The sequence below is a fragment of the Bos javanicus genome, chromosome X, assembly GCF_032452875.1.
Source record: "Bos javanicus breed banteng chromosome X, ARS-OSU_banteng_1.0, whole genome shotgun sequence".
Classification (NCBI taxonomy): domain Eukaryota; kingdom Metazoa; phylum Chordata; class Mammalia; order Artiodactyla; family Bovidae; genus Bos; species Bos javanicus.
In genome coordinates this window covers 87,714,181-87,730,179 of record NC_083897.1, presented here as the reverse complement: position 1 = coordinate 87,730,179, position 15,999 = coordinate 87,714,181, and the positions used below count along the sequence as shown (strand labels likewise).

Genomic DNA, 15,999 nt, shown 5'->3' with positions numbered 1-15,999 from the left:
GCCCTGTTTAGGTGTTTTATTGCACATAAATAGTAGTCTTAGGCAGCAGGTTGCCTATGGGAAACAATGGGGATGTTGAGGACCAGAAACGTTAATTCACTTTGCCCCACTAGTAAGTAGTGGAGTTGTGGTTGGAACTCAGGAATTCCAATTCCAGAGGTGCCACCTTTAAATTCCAGGACAGAGATTTTCAAACTAGGGTCCTTTTTGGCTTTCTACCCGTTCAGGAGACCCTTTCACGGTTCACGAAGTCAAAACTATTCACGACAAGGCTTTTTCATGGTCATTTTCTATTGTGTGTGCCATGGAATTTTCCAGAGACTGCATGACATAAGCAAAAGCTCTTTGGATATCCTTAAGAATATGAAGGAATTCTGAGACCACAAGTTTGAGAATCAGTCCACTGCACCAGGGCTTTTTTCAGCTTAGGCACTATTGACATTTCTGTTGTAGGATAAAGTTTAGCTGCATCGCTGCCACTACCTGCTGATTCCAGTAGCATCCCCCAGTTGCAAAACTTTCTCTGCGGGTGAGGGAGATTATCTCCTGCTGAGAACTGCTGCTCTAGGCTATGTCTACATTTTCTCTGCTGGGGCTCCCAGCCCTCTATGTTGGTGATAACTAAAATTTCCCCCTTTGGCTCCCTATTGGCCTGCCTATTGGCTGTCCCCACCTAACCATCACACGAACTCCCTAAGACAGGATCATGATTCTGGGTCTGTTTCAGTATATTTCCCTCACTATCACTACCCATTCCCACAGGCAAACACACCTTGCCTTTTCACACCTTTAGACCCATGCACACAGGTGTCCAAAATACCCTTTGCACAATTTCAAACCCCACTGCCACCAATGCACATGATCTCACAATTTACCTCTATTTTCAGTTAACTTTGGTAGGGCAAGAATTGTGAATTACTGATGCCAGCCTCCAGCTCAGACCTGGCACAGATGAGGGGGTCACAACTCAGTTGTGTAATCTTTGAGGGAGGAAAGGTTGCAGCCATTTCACCTCAGGATCTGTAAAGTGGCATTCGAGTTGGGTCTGGCACATGGTAGACAGATGCCCTTCAGGCCTACCTGGCTTGCCAGGTTCTCTGAACTGACTCTCACACCCATCTGCAGATACCTCCTCCCCATTTAATTTGAAGCCTGTCCTTCCTACAATCCAACAAGAGGCCTCCCTCCCTAGGCTTGATTTCTCCACTTTCCAGAGACCAATCTCTGCCCACACCGATGACCCTACCAGTTCTGAGAGCAGTTGGGTGAATTCTAGCCCTAAGTCCAGCCTGGCAATCTTGTCCTGTTTTGCAAGGTCTTCATTTTCCCCACCTCCCTTGCTATCAGAAGTGGCCATGTCAACTGATTCTAGCCAAAGGATGGCACAAGAAGTCTGCTGAGGAGCTTAACAGTTTTAGCCGTTATAAGGAAACAGGGAGGATGGTTTTCCTCGCTTGCTTTCCCATCTTTGGGGACTTTACAGTCATCGTGGAACCATAAAACTGTAGACTATCACCAGAGTGCTTACAGGGACACAGCAGAGGTCCACTGCCACCGCTGGACTTCAGCAACCAGCCACTTAGGCTTGCATTTCCTATAGCATTTGGCAGGCCCTGCCCACCCCACATCTTCTGCCTGGAAATCTATCCTAGGCTTTGCTCAAGATGGTGGACAGGGGCTAGAACTCCCAGGACACAGGAAATCAAAGCTTCAACTTGAGTCCCAGCCTATCTATAGACTTCTGGCCTCACAAACCATTGCATTCTTTCCACAGTCATCTCATACATGTCCATGGTTTCCATTACTTCCTAGATACCAATAACCTAAACTTCCATCAATGGCCCTAGTCCTAAATTTGACCCATGTATTAAAAAGATTCCCCTATCTTCTCCGTGGTTTAAAATCTACCCTATCATATTCCCAACTGGCCTGCCTCATGGTCCCAGCTAGACACGTGTTAGTCATATTGGGTTTCTCTGTCTTATCTCCCCCAAATCCTGGTTTTATTGGGCCTTCCAAGTGTCTTTCAAAGAAACAGCCTCTCCATACCTAACAGTCTATCCACCATCTGGTTTCATATTCTGGGGTAAATCTAACTCCTCTCTGCTCAATCCTTAGCCCATCCTCTATACAGCCTGCCCTATCTGCTTTTATGTCCCACCATGGTATGTGCAACCCCTCAGATGCTTTTTCATAGTCCTGACACATCCCTGGCCCACTCGCAGTGCTCTTCTAGATAGTAGGCACCCAGTGTGAATTCTCCAAGGTCCCAGTACTCACCCTGGGTTAAGCCCACCCCCACAGGGATTTGCAATCAGGTTTTTCACTTTAGACTTTTTAATATTTCATACAGCGATTACGGTGCATTCAGGAACCCACCCCTCCCAACTCCCCTAGGAGGGCCCCTGCCCCTGCCCTCCCACCCCATTTGAGGGCCCCAGGGTTTAGAGTGGAGGAAGGGAAGGTAACCACCCATCTGGGGATTGACCCCAGAGACTGTCCCTGCCCTGTCTCACTTTCCCCCAAGGTTAGGGGGTAATGCCTGGGCACAACCTCCCATGCACCCCTCTGTCCCTGCGTGTGCGCATATACACACTATGGCTCCATCGCTGAGTTGGTCAGTTCCTGGCAGGGCCCCTACTCAACAGCACCGTGCGGGATGGGGGCAGGAGGGCTGGGCTAGGGAGACCCTGAGAAGGAAGCCCCAGCTATGGGACTGCAGGAGGGAAAGAGTGGGGGCCCCCCACCTCATCCATCTCCCAGAGAGTCTCCAGTAGTCCCCAAGTCCCCCTGTGGCTGGGGATGGCAGGTGGGGGTTGGAAGGCGAGTTGTCAAGGCATGCTTTCCCTTAGCTGACCCCAGGGTCTGGTGATGATTAGGGTTTTGAATAGGGGCTATGTCCCTGCCATGAAAAGGCTGGGAGCAGGGCTTCATTGCACAAAATACTGTGGGAGGGCCACACACACCGAGTGGGGCCCAGCAGTCTGTATACAGAGATATTGCATTTAAAAAATGAAAACCTCATTTAAAATAATTAAAAAAACAACAATGAATGAAACAAACAAACAAGGCCCACACAACATGAGGCAGGAAAGCAGGAAGGGGAGCCTCAGACCCAAGCCATCACCATGTCTTGTCTGAGTCGAGATCCCCAGCCTGGGCTAGCTCCAGACCCCTGGTTGGCCATGGGGTAGTGGTCCTGGGGGAGGGTATGATGGGGAGGGGTCTAGGCCTGGCCTCAGTGTGGGAGGCTGGCACGGCCACGCTGTCCACCAGCAACTACCAAGACAGAGAGAGAAAGAGACACAGACATATAGACAGACAGACCAGGCGAAGGAGCGATGAGAGCTTTGTTAGCACCCAGCAGACAGGCCAATGGGTGGGCCAACAGGCCAATGGTCGGGTGTTCAGACAGGCAGCAGGGGACATGTGGGCATGGGAGCATGAGTCAGGCAGGTAGGCAGGCAGCAAGCAGGGAGGATGCAGTTGGGGGCTGCCCTGTGAGGGGTGTGGCATCCCTCCAGCTGCTGCCTGCTGGGGCCTCGGTCTGTGGCTTAAAATTCGGTGTCCACCACTCGGTAAGCTGGCCTGCCTGCAGGGGAAAGCAGAGCGGATGGCTGTTGGTGAGCAAGCAGGTAAGTGGATGGGGGCCAGGGGGCAGGGAAGAGGGCAAGGGTAACACCTACACTTACCTGAGTCAGGCATTGACGAAGATCGAATGCTGGCCTCCTTTTGTAGCTGGATCTCCTTTAGTGCAAATATGGAAGTAGCTGTGGGTGGAGGAGAGACAGAAGTGGGGCATGACCCATGAGGCCATCCAGGACCACCTCCCGTGTGGCCTCATCAGGGCAATTAGAAAAATTTCTAATTTTCTTTGAGTCTTGACTTTCATCGGCCAAATAATCCCACACACAAACCAGCTACCACTAGGGAAAATGGAATGTAGACTATTACATGACACTGAGAAATTAGTAATTTTGTCAACTGTGATAGTGGTATTGCAATTACCACCTGTTAAGTCTAGATGATGGATGATGTTTGGGTTGTAACTGAGATTAATCCAATGTGGTTTTTTTTTCAGTGTGATCGTTGTATTATTGTTGTGCTTAAGAAAATATTTTAGAGGTACATGCTAAAATTGTATAGATGAATGATAGATCTGAGATTTGATTTAAAATAATCAGAGTGAATATAGATAAAACCACTTTGGCCATGAGTTGATCACTTGTTGGAGTACTTGGGGACTTATTATTTGGTTCAATATATAACAGACCATATTACTTGGTTTAATATATAAATATACGGGATTTTAAGGTAAAGTGATGGATGTTCTGCCAGGTTTTATGTTTGAAAATTTCCATGAAAGGTAAAAGAAACTGAAAGCTAAAAGACTTTTTTGTAAAAAAACAACATATCACATATGTGAACAAGGGCATATGCCTCACCCCATCAGAAGTGGCACAGCTAGAACTCAACACAACTGCCCAGCTATCTGCAGCAATCCTGTTCCACAAAGTCCCCCACCAGCTGGTCCATTCCCAAGCCCCACTCACTGTCAGGAAGTTTGTGGATCCGATCCCCCAGACTGAGGAAGAATGGATGTTTCATGGCATCCTCTGCGGAGATCCGATTGCGACCTTCAAACTGAGTGTGTGTTGGGGTGGGGGAGTATTGACACTTTCAACAAGTAGGCTTCTCTTCCTCCCCACCTCAGACCCTGCCCCTATAGCTGTTTCCCCACACCTGGAATCCGCTAGCCCCCTAGGGTGGCCCAGGAAGGTGGTCTCACCTGCAGCAGCTTGGTGAGGAGGTCAGCCCCGTCGCTGTCAACTCTACCTCAAGGACAAGGGGACCTGTTTTAAACTGAGTTTGGGTACTCTGGCCCCTAACAGCCACCCACCCACCAGCCTCACCGGGGTGCATGGCTCAAAAGGGCCTCGGCTCGGTACTTGGGGTAGTTGTATGTCCTGAACTCTTCATTGGACAGGATGCCTGGCCATGTATCTTCATTTGGGGTTCCTGGCGGGGAAACGGAGTATCCTAAGCATCTCACAGGGCCTTCCTGCATGTCCCCACAGTTCCTAGGGCTCATGCCTCCCTACCCAAGATGCGGAAGATGAAGTGCAGCTGCTCCTCCACTGTGGAGCCTGGGAAGAGGGGCCGGCCTGTGGCCATCTCATAGAAGATGCAGCCCACACCCCTGGGCAGGGAGAGCACAGTGAATAGGCAGGTAGTTGGCTGGTTGGCTGTTGTGACCAAGCCACTCCCCTTTACTGCGTGGCCCCTGCCACATTTCAGCCTGTCCTTACCACATGTCAATCTGAGTGGAGTAGTCCGTGGACCCGAGCAGGATGTCAGGGGGCCGGTACCACAGTGTTACCACCTCGTTGGAGTAGGTCTTCGTTGGAATTGACTTGGCCCGGGCCAGGCCTGGTAGGTGGAGATAATGAGCAGCTGGAATTGAGGAGGTCATGGGCCGTCTGAGGGAGAATGTAGTTGGGACTGAGGGCTTCCCAAGTGAAGCCTAGAGAGGCTGAAGGGGAGGGACTGAGATGAGGTGGTCAGGGGGAAGGAGGGGCTGGGAGAGTAAGGTTGGGGGATCACTGGGATGAAGGGGGAGGCCAGGGGTACCGAAGTCAGCCAGCTTGAGCTCTCCTCGCTCATTGATGAGTAGGTTCTGTGGCTTGAGGTCTCGGTGTAGCACCTTCTGCCGGTGGCAGTAGGCCAGGCCACGGAGCAGCTGGAACAGGAACAGCTGGGGACCCAGGAACAGCAGGCACAAGTCAAAGAGTAGCCAGCAGCTTGACCCCAAGCAGGCACTGCTCCCCCTCCCAAACACAAGCACTGAGCCCAGAGCCTCGTCTCATAAATAGAGGATAGGGCCCCAATGCCCTTCAAGGGCTCCCAGCAAAAAAGCCAAATGGGAAACGTCTGTTTCTGGGAGATTTATGGGGTGGAGTGGGTGAGTGGGGGGCCCCCTTGTGCCCCTGCTTCCTGCCCCACACCCACTTTCACGTTGTGCATGTTGATGATGTTCCCACAGTCATCCAGGTACTGCTTCAGGTCCTTGTCCTGAGGAGAGAAGAGCAGGTAAAGGAAAGAGGGTCACATCCTGTGGCTCCTGGCCATCTCCCCACCTCCCCCAGGACCCATGGCCACCCAACCTTACCAGGTACTCAAAGACAAGGGTGAGGGACTTCTCCGTGTGAATAATGTCATGTAGCGTGACGATGTTGGCGTGTTTGAGGTCCTTGAGCAGGGACACTGCAGGAAGCAGGGAGTTGGGACAGGGGAAGAGTCAAGGCCCACACTTAGGACAGAGGCGAGGAGGAGGACTAGACAGGGTCAAGCCCAGGGTTTCCTCCTTTCCCTGTGTGGTTTGGGATGGTGGCTCACAGTCCACTCCAACCCAGTTCCAACCCACCTGCTATCAGGAAGAAGGTGTGTCCCCCAGTTCCAAACATGCAGAACCAGAACCTGGGATCACAGCCTTAGGCTTACATGACACTAGATCTTTACAACCAGTTTTTGGTTTTGGAAAGGGCCCTTGTTCCAACCCTCAGTATACAGACCCACAGCTTCATGTAAAAATGAGTTTGCACACTCAATTTCTATACAATTCAGACTCATTCCATGTGATTTTTCTGACTAGAAACTATTGTGTCAAGTAAACTGGTGAGTACTTCAGGGATATTCCTAGAACCAAAGCAAACAATTTATCTGCCTCTTCTCAACACAGGAAGACTCCTGGTTACCCTGATTTATTATCTGGATGTGTGGGTGATGAGCACTTTTTCACAAATCCCAGATCACCACGAGAGAAGTCTTCTGGGACCCCCAGTCCTGTCCTCACTATGGGTGTATATGTGCACATACGCACCATGGGGAGAGCCTGGGAAACCTGGAACAGATTGGGTGGGACCTGTACCTTCCCGGATGGCGGTGCAGGGTGCCCCCTCTTCGTGTTCCAGTCTGATCTCCTTGAGTGCCACAAGGTTGTCTGTGAGCTTGCTTTTGCCTTTGTAGACAGTGGCATAGGTACCCTGGGATGTGAGGAACAGTGACAGGACAGAAGCTATGAGGCTACAGGGAGTTTCCACTGACCCCAGCCCTACCATGGGTCTCCTGGCTGTCTCTCACCTCTCCCAGCTTGTCCAGCTTGATGTAGGTCTCCAGTTTCCCAAAGCCGATCTCAGACTGTCGGGTAAAGGAGGCAGACTGAAGTAGGCTCAGCGGAAGGGACTGGGAGGAGGAAAAGGAGGACAGGAACAGAAGATGCTCACCAAGCTGACACGGCGGAGACGGCGGCTGAGGGGCTTGTCAAAGATGGGGCTGTTGAGGGTCAGCTTCTCAAGGTAGCCCTCAGGCAGCCGGATGTCGGCTGGTAGTGATAGGCGCTTGTTGATGTCCTAGCAGGCAAGATGGGGGAGAAACAGGACCATCAACTACAAATCTCCAGATCTAACCCTTTTTTTCCAGCCCCACCACTGCCCGGACAGGGAGATAAGCACCTCAGTGGAGATCTTGCGTGGGGGATGGTTGCGCATGCGCACCCTCACTGGTGACTGCACCTCATCGGAGGACGTGGCTGAAGCCTGGTCACTTTCCCCATCAGACCCCATCTTCAAGTCCTCATGCACAATCTCTGGTAGTGGGGACAGGGGGAGAGCACACCAGGTGGGCTCAGGAGCCCCAGGACAAATCCCCCCACCCCCATAACACATTCCCTCATCACACATTTATGCACATGGACTCCAGAGCAGCCTGGAGTTCCTCAGGGAAGAGGGTGGGAAGGCCCCGGGAGGTTCACACAGGTCAAGACAGGTTGAATTGGGCAGGGGGGGCAATAGTCACCTAGTAGAGCACCCCGTGTCAGCGCCGAGCTGAGACTGTGGCTTGCCCAGGGCCAATGGGCAGGCAGCGGCAGAAGTAGCCGAATGCCCTGGGAAGGCAGGCCTGGGGCAGGCAGGTGCCAGGAGGCCTGAAGGGGCTGTCACAGAGCGCAGAAGGGCAGAGGGAGGCTTGGGGCAGCTGTGGCAGGCGGGGTACCCTTCCTCCCCCTGAGACCTGGGCACAAAGCCAAGGAAAGGGGCACAGATGGACAACAGAGAGAGGGTGTTGAGCAAGGATGGCAGAGGTAGGGGAGAAAATGGAGAAAGGAAAGTGAAAATAATACAAGTCTAAGAAGAAATCGGTTGGCAGGCAGCACCCCTGGGGACCAGGCTAGGAGCGGGAATGGTCAGTGGACCCACCTGGTGCAGAGCTGAGTGGGCCCCGTACAGAGCGAGGTTCCCCAGGGGCAGCACGTGTGGGGGCCTCTCCAAGGTCACTGCCGCCGCCCCCACCACTCTCATCCAGGCCTATCTGTTCAGGGGCACCATTGGTCTTATCTATACCTCGGCCCCCTCGGAGTGTCATTGACAGCTGCCGTTTGATCTTCTTCATCCGATCCATGGCGACCTGAGCAGGGGGTAGGGATGGGAATGGGTCCCACCCTAGCAGTCGCCTGATCCTCATGGGCCCCCTAAAACCCAGTGAGGCGCACTGACAGGAACCTGCGGCAGTGCCCACCCAACCACTGTGGAACCCTGGAATCACACAGGATTCCTGGAAACCTGGCATGGATGGAGACCTCAGTCAGTGCCTGCCACCTACACCAACCAGCCCCAGCAGACCCTGCTCCTAAGAGCCCACCTGGGTATTAAGGCTTGGGTGGCTGGCTGAGGGAAAGGGCACAACTGGTGAAGTGTTGGCCCCTTTGGGGGCAGCCTCACTGTGGGAGCAGAGGGCTCTACAGCAGGCATTCTCAGGTGCAGCGGCACTGATGGACCCAGCCATTGGTGAGGTGGGGGACTCTCTCAGGACCCTGAGACCACTGACACGGCCCCAGGGATGTCCATGCAATGGCATGTTCCGCTGGCACCAGCCCCACATCACCCCCAACTACCAAGGCAAAACGCTCCCCGTGGCCACAGGGTCCCTCTCGCCTCCCCCAGCAACCATCCTCCCCCAGCAACCATCGTCAAGGTGACTAGTGGACTACCCCACTGGGCTACCCAGATGAGGGGTGCAGGGAGAGGGAGAGGTTTCCTGCCCAGACCCAACCACTGGGTGGGGTTGTAGGGGGATCTCAAAGTATACCAGCTGTCCTGAAAGTTGCTGGAAAGGTTCAATCAGGTTTGGACCACAGGGTCCCACCGAGATTTTTACAAGCCAGGTCACAATTCTTGTCTAGCTGAGAATGTACCATGTGTCCCTTATCACCCCAAATAAACGTCTCAGTCCTTCATGTGGCCCACAAGGTCTTACCCCACTCACATTACCACCCTTCTGGCCTCACCTCACTGCTCACTGCTGTTCTGCAACTAAAGGCCCTCCTCAGGGCCTTTGCAGCGGCTGTTCCCGGTACTTAGAATACTCTTCCACTAGATTTCAAAGTAGCTCACTCCCTCACCTTTAGGCCACTGCTCAAATATCACTTTTTTTCATAGATAACCATAAACAACCCTATTTAAAATCTGAACCATCCTGAGCTCCCTCACCTTGTCAATTGTCCCCTCAGCACTTATCATGTCCTCAGAAATGACACCATCTATTTATTGGTTTCTTTATTCTTTACTGTGTCCTCACCACCATAACTAGAAGATCAGCTCTGCCAGGATAGATGGATGTCTGTTTAGGTCACAGCTATATCCTGAGGACCTGGAACAGTGACTGATACAGAAAAAAGTATCTGTATCAGTGCTCAAAAAGTGCTCATGGCAGAAATTAATGAATCAGGAGCTAAGGACCTAGGACCAACATTTGTCAGGGTGAGTCCCTGCTACTCATTAACAACCCCAGACAAGGTGGCCCAGGGACACTGGCATTGGCAAGATGACCTAGATGGGGCTGCTGGCAGGAATGGGGCCACCAAAAGGCTTAGGCCGGCCTTCTTCTGCTTCCTCCTGGCTCTGGGCCAGCAAGGAGGGGGAAAGACCTGGCCCAGGGACCATCTGGACTCACAGCAGGGCCTAAGATGGCCCTGGGCCCAAGGGAAGCAGAGCTAGGTAGGAGGCTGGGGCTGGGGCTGGATTTGAGTAGAGAAGTGAATCATCTGTTACCGTGAAATCAGGTGCTTACCCCAGTGGTCTCCACACCCCACTTCTGCCTGCCTGAATTCATCACTCCCAAAAGGGTAGAGGGGCCAGCCTAGCAGAAAAGATCTCAATAAAGAAGATGAAGTCCAACCTGGGATAACAAGAGCAAAAAAAAAAAAAAATCCTGACCCAGGAGAGTGAACACTGGACCTGAGGCTGAGGAAGATGAAGCATGGCCAGTTCCCAAAGACTCTTAGGTCTGTCCATACGGCATGGATACCCAGTTGTTTTGCCTGTTGTGGAAGGGAATAGGGGATCTGGTGGGGGGAGGTAGTGTATTGTAAGTAGGGCTGGATGGAGGATGAGGAAGGAGCCAGAAGGAGCCATGGGTCCATGACCTCTAACTGGAAACTCCAAGGGCTGGACATGTTCCAGGGCTTAGTTTTGGGGAGATTTTAGGAAGATGGGGGTACAAAACCTGTGTTTCATGCAATGCCTCCAGCAGGGGGACCCTGCACCAGGTCCTGTGAGCAGAGACACTTGAACATTAATATGTAGTAAAACTTTTAAATATCATCTCAGTTTTTTCAGATTTTTAGATTTTAGAATAGTGAATGAGGGAGCAAGAAACTGGATACACAACCACACTCAAAAAAGGGCACATGTTCTTTTTGACTCCCCAAGGGGATGTTTCCATCCTCAAAATATTTTCATACCCAAGGATACTCACCACCTCACATTACACCAGCCACTGAGGACACAATGATCACATTCTAGTAACTCCCATAGGAACATACCATCCTCATTCTGTTCAGGCACATCATCCCATAAGCACACACTGGACTCTCACAGTGTCCTGCTTCCTTCAGTACACACTGGACCCTCAGGAAGGCTTCTCTGCATTTTAACTGCCAACAGCACCGCAATGTCCCTATTTATCTTTGACCCTATTAGCATACAAAGCCTCAACAGAACACTGAACTCTGTTAGCACCCAGCCGGCTCCTCTAAGTTAACTCTTAGCACCACATGCTGCCTGTTAGCTTCTCCACAGCATTCACTGTTCCCCAGCAAGATTCTGATCCCTATTTACATGCACTTAGGACCCTCTACAGTTGTAGAAAGTAACCTACATTAGCACTCACTGGACCTTCACACTGCCCTGAATCCCTTAACATAAAGTGAATCTTGCAGATCCCTGAACCTGTTTTTGCCCACACTCAGACCCCTCCACAGCTGTGATCATTATTAACATGTCTTCTGGTCCTCCCACTACCCTGTCCCCCCACTTCCCATCAGCACAGGCTGGACCTTCACTTCACCCTGACCCCTATTACCACGCACCGGGCCTCACAGTGCCTCCCCATTAGCACACCCTGAACCCGTACTCAGCCCCATTCTCCAGGGACACACAAACACGCTGTTCTATAATGGCCTGACCCTCATTAGCACACACAGATCTTCATCCAGCCCAGAACCCCAGTAGCACACTTCAGCCCTCCATGGCTCTAATCCACTTTAGCACACCTAGACCATCACATATTCTTTTCTTTTATTTCTCTTTGCTTCAACTCCTCCACAGCTATAACCCCTGTTGGTTGACAACTGGATCCCTTCACAGCCCTCATCTTCTTTATTGCACACAAGATCTTCTCCATAGCTCTATCCTCCATTAGCACTCCCTGGTGCTGCTGCTGCTAAGTCACTTCAGTCGTGTCCGACTCTGTGCGACCCCATAGATGGCAGCCCACCAGGCTCGCCCGTCCCTGGGATTCTCCAGGCAAGAACACTGGAGTGGGTTGCCATTTCCTTCTCCAATGCAGGAAAGTGAAAAGTGAAAGTGAAGTCGCTCAGTCGTGTTCGACTCTTAGTGACCCCACGGACTGCAGCCCACCAGGCTCCTCCATCCATGGGATTTTCCAGGCAAGAGTACTGGAGTGGGGTGCCATTGCCTGGAACCTCAACAAATCTCAGGCACTCAGGAACACACTATCTTTACAATATTCTGACACTCACTAGCATATTCCAGAACTCATACTGCTCTGATTCTCCCCGCACTGACTCACATTTACATACCTGTCACTAAACCCACATGAGCAGTCACTAGAACTTCATACATTACCCTGCCTCTTCTTTATAGGGCGTCCTGGTGGCTCAGACGGTAAAGAATCTGCCTTCTATGTGGGAGACCCAGGTTCGATCCCTGGGTTGGGAAGATCCCCTGGAAAAGGGCATGGCAACCCACCCCGGTATTCTTGCCTTGAGAATCCCCATGGACAGAGGAGCCTGGCAGGCTACAATCCAAAGGGTCGCAAACAGTCGGCCACGACTGAGTGTCTAACACACATATACACACAATCTCACATCCCCTGACTTCATAGATACACACTCATCTCACACCATTTTGATCCTTAATACAATGAACCTCTTACAATGCTAAGATTCTTCCCTCACCACCGATCCCCACTCTCCACACACATATATCCACAATTCTGATACCCATTAGCACAGGGCTCAGGTCTTCCACCGGTTTGCCCTCATTAATATACTGGGCCTTATACTCCCGACCTTTATTACCATATACACATACCCTTGAGAGCTACGACCCCCACTGGCACCCTCTCAACACTGGACCCTGTCCTCTATGAGCACACTGTATCCTCAAACCCTGCAGTCTCTCATGGACAAATACACAGTGTTAACACCATCGTTACTCCCTTACCACATATAGGACCTCAGAGCTCCGATCCCACCAGCGAACCTTCCCTTCCGGCACCTCTACCACCTATCCACCAGCAACACCCACAGGGCCTTTCTACAGCTCTAACCCTATTTGCATATCTCAGCACTCCTCTGACGTCCTCTTCCTTGTTATTCATCCTCGGGCCCAGCACCGCCCCTCTGCTAGCACACACTGAGCCTCAAAACCTTACACAGCGGTTAAGACTTATTACCACATGCTCTGACCCCTTCACAGCTGAGGCCCCCGTTAGCAAACCTCTAGTCTTTCACCACTCTGCCACCCATTTACACACCCCCTGGTCCTTCGACCAGCCTACTCCCCACTAGCACCCATAGTACTTCCCATCCCTAGCTCCCAGACCAGGCCCAGGGCGGGGCCAAGGTCAGTGAGGCCCTGAATGACCCCCCGCCCCGGTGCATTCTGGGAAACTCGCTGGGGGAGGGGGCACAGGCCAGCGGTGCAGCCCAGACCCCTGGGCACCGCCCGGGGTCTGGGTTGGTTCTGCAGGAAGAGCAGCCCCCACCCCATGCCTCGTGAACGCGCTCACCGGCGGGGGCGCGCGAGCAACCTCAGTGCCGCGGGGCCGGCGCGGCGGCGCCTGGGGCGGCGGCCCGGGCTGAGGCCGCGCGACCTCCTTCTCCTCCAGTTCGCCGCAGGCGCCCGTCCCAGTAGTCTTCGGCCATGGCTGCTGGGCCCGGGCCGCCGCCGGCTGAGGAGGAGGAGGCGGCGGCGGCGGCGGCGGCGGCTGAGGCGGAGGCGGCGTCCCGCTCAGCCGGCCATGAGCTTGGCCGCTGCGGGCGATGCCCCCGGGCTCGCTGGCGCCCGCTGGAATCCGAGAGCTCACGGCGGCTCGCGGTTCAGAACCTACTGCTCACGGAGACGCGGCGAATCCCAGGGCCGAACAGCCAACGGCCAAACCGCTGCGCGCGCCGCGCTCCGCGCATGCGCACGCACGCGCTGGAAAGGGTGAAGTGGGAAGGAGGGGACTCACCTCGGACTGCAGGTACCAAAAGACCCGTCCGCAGCGGGAGGGGGCGCGGCCATTGCGCGCCCACTGGGGAATGTGGCGCTGGCCCTGGAACGGCGCCAGCGGGAAAGTGTAGAGGTTATTTAGTACTGAGTTCCGATCTTGCTAGAAGTTTGCTAACGCCGAAGTGGGCAGCAGCCAGTGACCAGCGTGCCGGTCACCACTCGCTCACCCTACTCGGTTTCACTTGGTACATCCCCATAATAGAAAACGGGACTTTTGCAAGGAGGAAAAAGACAGATGAGGCAGTCAGTCCTAGTCCCCTGAGGTGCATAGGGAGGCAGGGATTTTAAAGGTTCGCGAGATGACTTTTCTCGGAGAGGCGGCCTGGAGAATCATTGGCCTTTACCACCTTAGATAGGACAGTGTCTAGCCCCGCCCAGCAGCTCCCCCACCTTCCTCCCAGACCGCGAGCTCATTCCGACTGAGAACGTTTGCAGCCCCGCCCTTTGAGGTGTCGCCCAGGCAATCGGATTTGCTCCCTGGGGTGAGGCTGAGCAAGAATGAAGGGCGTGGCCTGCCTGGAGAGGCGTGATTTCGCTGTCCTGACCACGCCCCCACCAGGTTTTCATTGGTTTCGTCGTGGGCGGGTCTCCTTTTTGTTCCGAGCTCCTCTTACCATAGGTCAAACATCTCGCAAGGTGATTGGTCAAAAGATCGCTCAGTCGAATTTCATCCCGCCTCTAGCCACTCCCATCTCCATCAACGAAGCTCACAGGGTGGAGCCTAGGCTCATGGGAAAGACGGACCTTTAAAGGGGCGAGTGCATTACTTGGCATGGTTGGGGCTTTGACTTGGAAGGGGACGTCTTTTTCCCTTCGCCCGAGGACATGCACCCTAAATTGGGTTTTACTGCCACCTTTCACCGACTCGATGGACAGGAGTTTGAGCAAGCTCCAGGAGTTGGTGATGGACAGGGAAGCCTGACGCGCTGCAGTCCATGGGGTCGCAAATAGACATGACCCAGTGACTGAACTGAACTGCCACCTCTACCTCTTCTGAGCCTCCAGAGCCCCGCCCATGACTCCCTCCTGCGCTCTCCAGTTTCCCATTTTATTTATTGGGTGCCTGTTGTATGTCAAGCATTGCCAAGCCAACCTAATCCCTTACCCATCTCTGCCTGGAAAACTCCTACACCATCACCAAGCCCAGTTCAAATGGAGGTAGACTCCATTGCACATCTTTACTGTCTAAAGCCATATCCCCCACCTCTTCTGGGCTTCCCTTTATGATACCCTTGGCCATACCAGTTCATACAAACAAGGATTTACCAGAGCATGTCGTGAGTGAAAATACTTGACAAAAGTCCACCTCAGGATAGATTTTCAGGTCCATTACTTCCCAGGCCTCATCTCTTACCCTTCTCACTCCACTCCAGCCATACTATTATCCTAGCTGTTCCTGAATAAAGCAGGCACAATCCAGTCTCAGGGACTTTGCACTTGCTGTTCCCTTTGCCTAGAATGCTCTTCCCTCAGATATTCACATGCCTCATCCTCTTCAAGTCCTTGTTTTAATGTCACCTTCTTCATAAAGCCTTCTCTGACTCCCCTATTTTAAAATGCCTACCTGCACCCCATCGTTCCACACCTCCACACCTGGCTCTACAGACCTTTTGAATCGCACTGATCAACTTCTAACATGCAATTTACTTACTGTGTTTACTGTCTATTCTGGGTCTCACCTGTATGTGCATGCACACACACCTCCCACCCCAGGACAGCGATTTTTTTTATCTGTTGCTGTCTCCAACGCCTACAATACTGCCTGGCTCACAGTAAGCAGTTGACAAATGTTTGGTGAGTGATTGATGATGAATAGTATTAGGCAGCGACAAGACACAACCTTGTCCCTATCCTGTCCTTTGTGCCTGCTGGGTGCAGAGGGCTCAGTGCAGTGACTAGAAACCCTGCCCACTGAGCCCTGGTCTCCCATCTTGCTAGTGTTATAATGGTAGACAAAAATGACAGAGAAGTAAAATGGCATGTGTGGGCAACAAAGATGCAACCAGAAATCATGGGTTCTTGATGAAGAAGCTGTTCTCATACCTTGTGTGAATTCGGTAACAAGGGGATCCAGGAGCTGTGCTGAGGGGGATACAGTGAACAAGGCCTAAAGTACCCACAAAGGTACCAGGATAGTAGAAGCAGA

At 52.6% G+C, this 15,999-nt stretch overlaps 1 protein-coding gene across 7 annotated transcripts; it reads right to left on the bottom strand.

Moving 5' to 3' along the window:
• Positions 1–272: 272 nt before the first annotated feature.
• CDK16 (cyclin dependent kinase 16) lies at positions 273–13,894 on the bottom strand. 7 transcript variants are annotated; one of them, XM_061409914.1, is made up of 16 exons: positions 13,813–13,894; positions 8,253–8,460; positions 7,512–7,645; positions 7,284–7,409; positions 7,141–7,197; positions 6,929–7,043; positions 6,170–6,264; positions 6,010–6,072; positions 5,632–5,755; positions 5,310–5,430; positions 5,103–5,200; positions 4,914–5,019; positions 4,790–4,832; positions 4,554–4,644; positions 3,693–3,770; positions 273–3,279 (listed from the first exon to the last, which is right to left on the bottom strand). In XM_061409914.1, exons 2-16 carry the CDS (start codon positions 8,452–8,454, stop codon positions 3,239–3,241), a joined length of 1,494 nt encoding a protein of 497 aa, XP_061265898.1. In that variant the 5' UTR covers positions 8,455–8,460; positions 13,813–13,894; the 3' UTR covers positions 273–3,238. The 7 variants fall into 7 exon arrangements, with proteins under 7 accessions (XP_061265898.1, XP_061265897.1, XP_061265892.1 ...); XM_061409913.1 differs by lacking the exon at positions 13,813–13,894 and adding an exon at positions 13,369–13,452; XM_061409908.1 differs by lacking the exon at positions 13,813–13,894 and adding an exon at positions 8,695–12,229.
• Between the last annotated feature and the right edge of the window lie 2,105 nt (positions 13,895–15,999).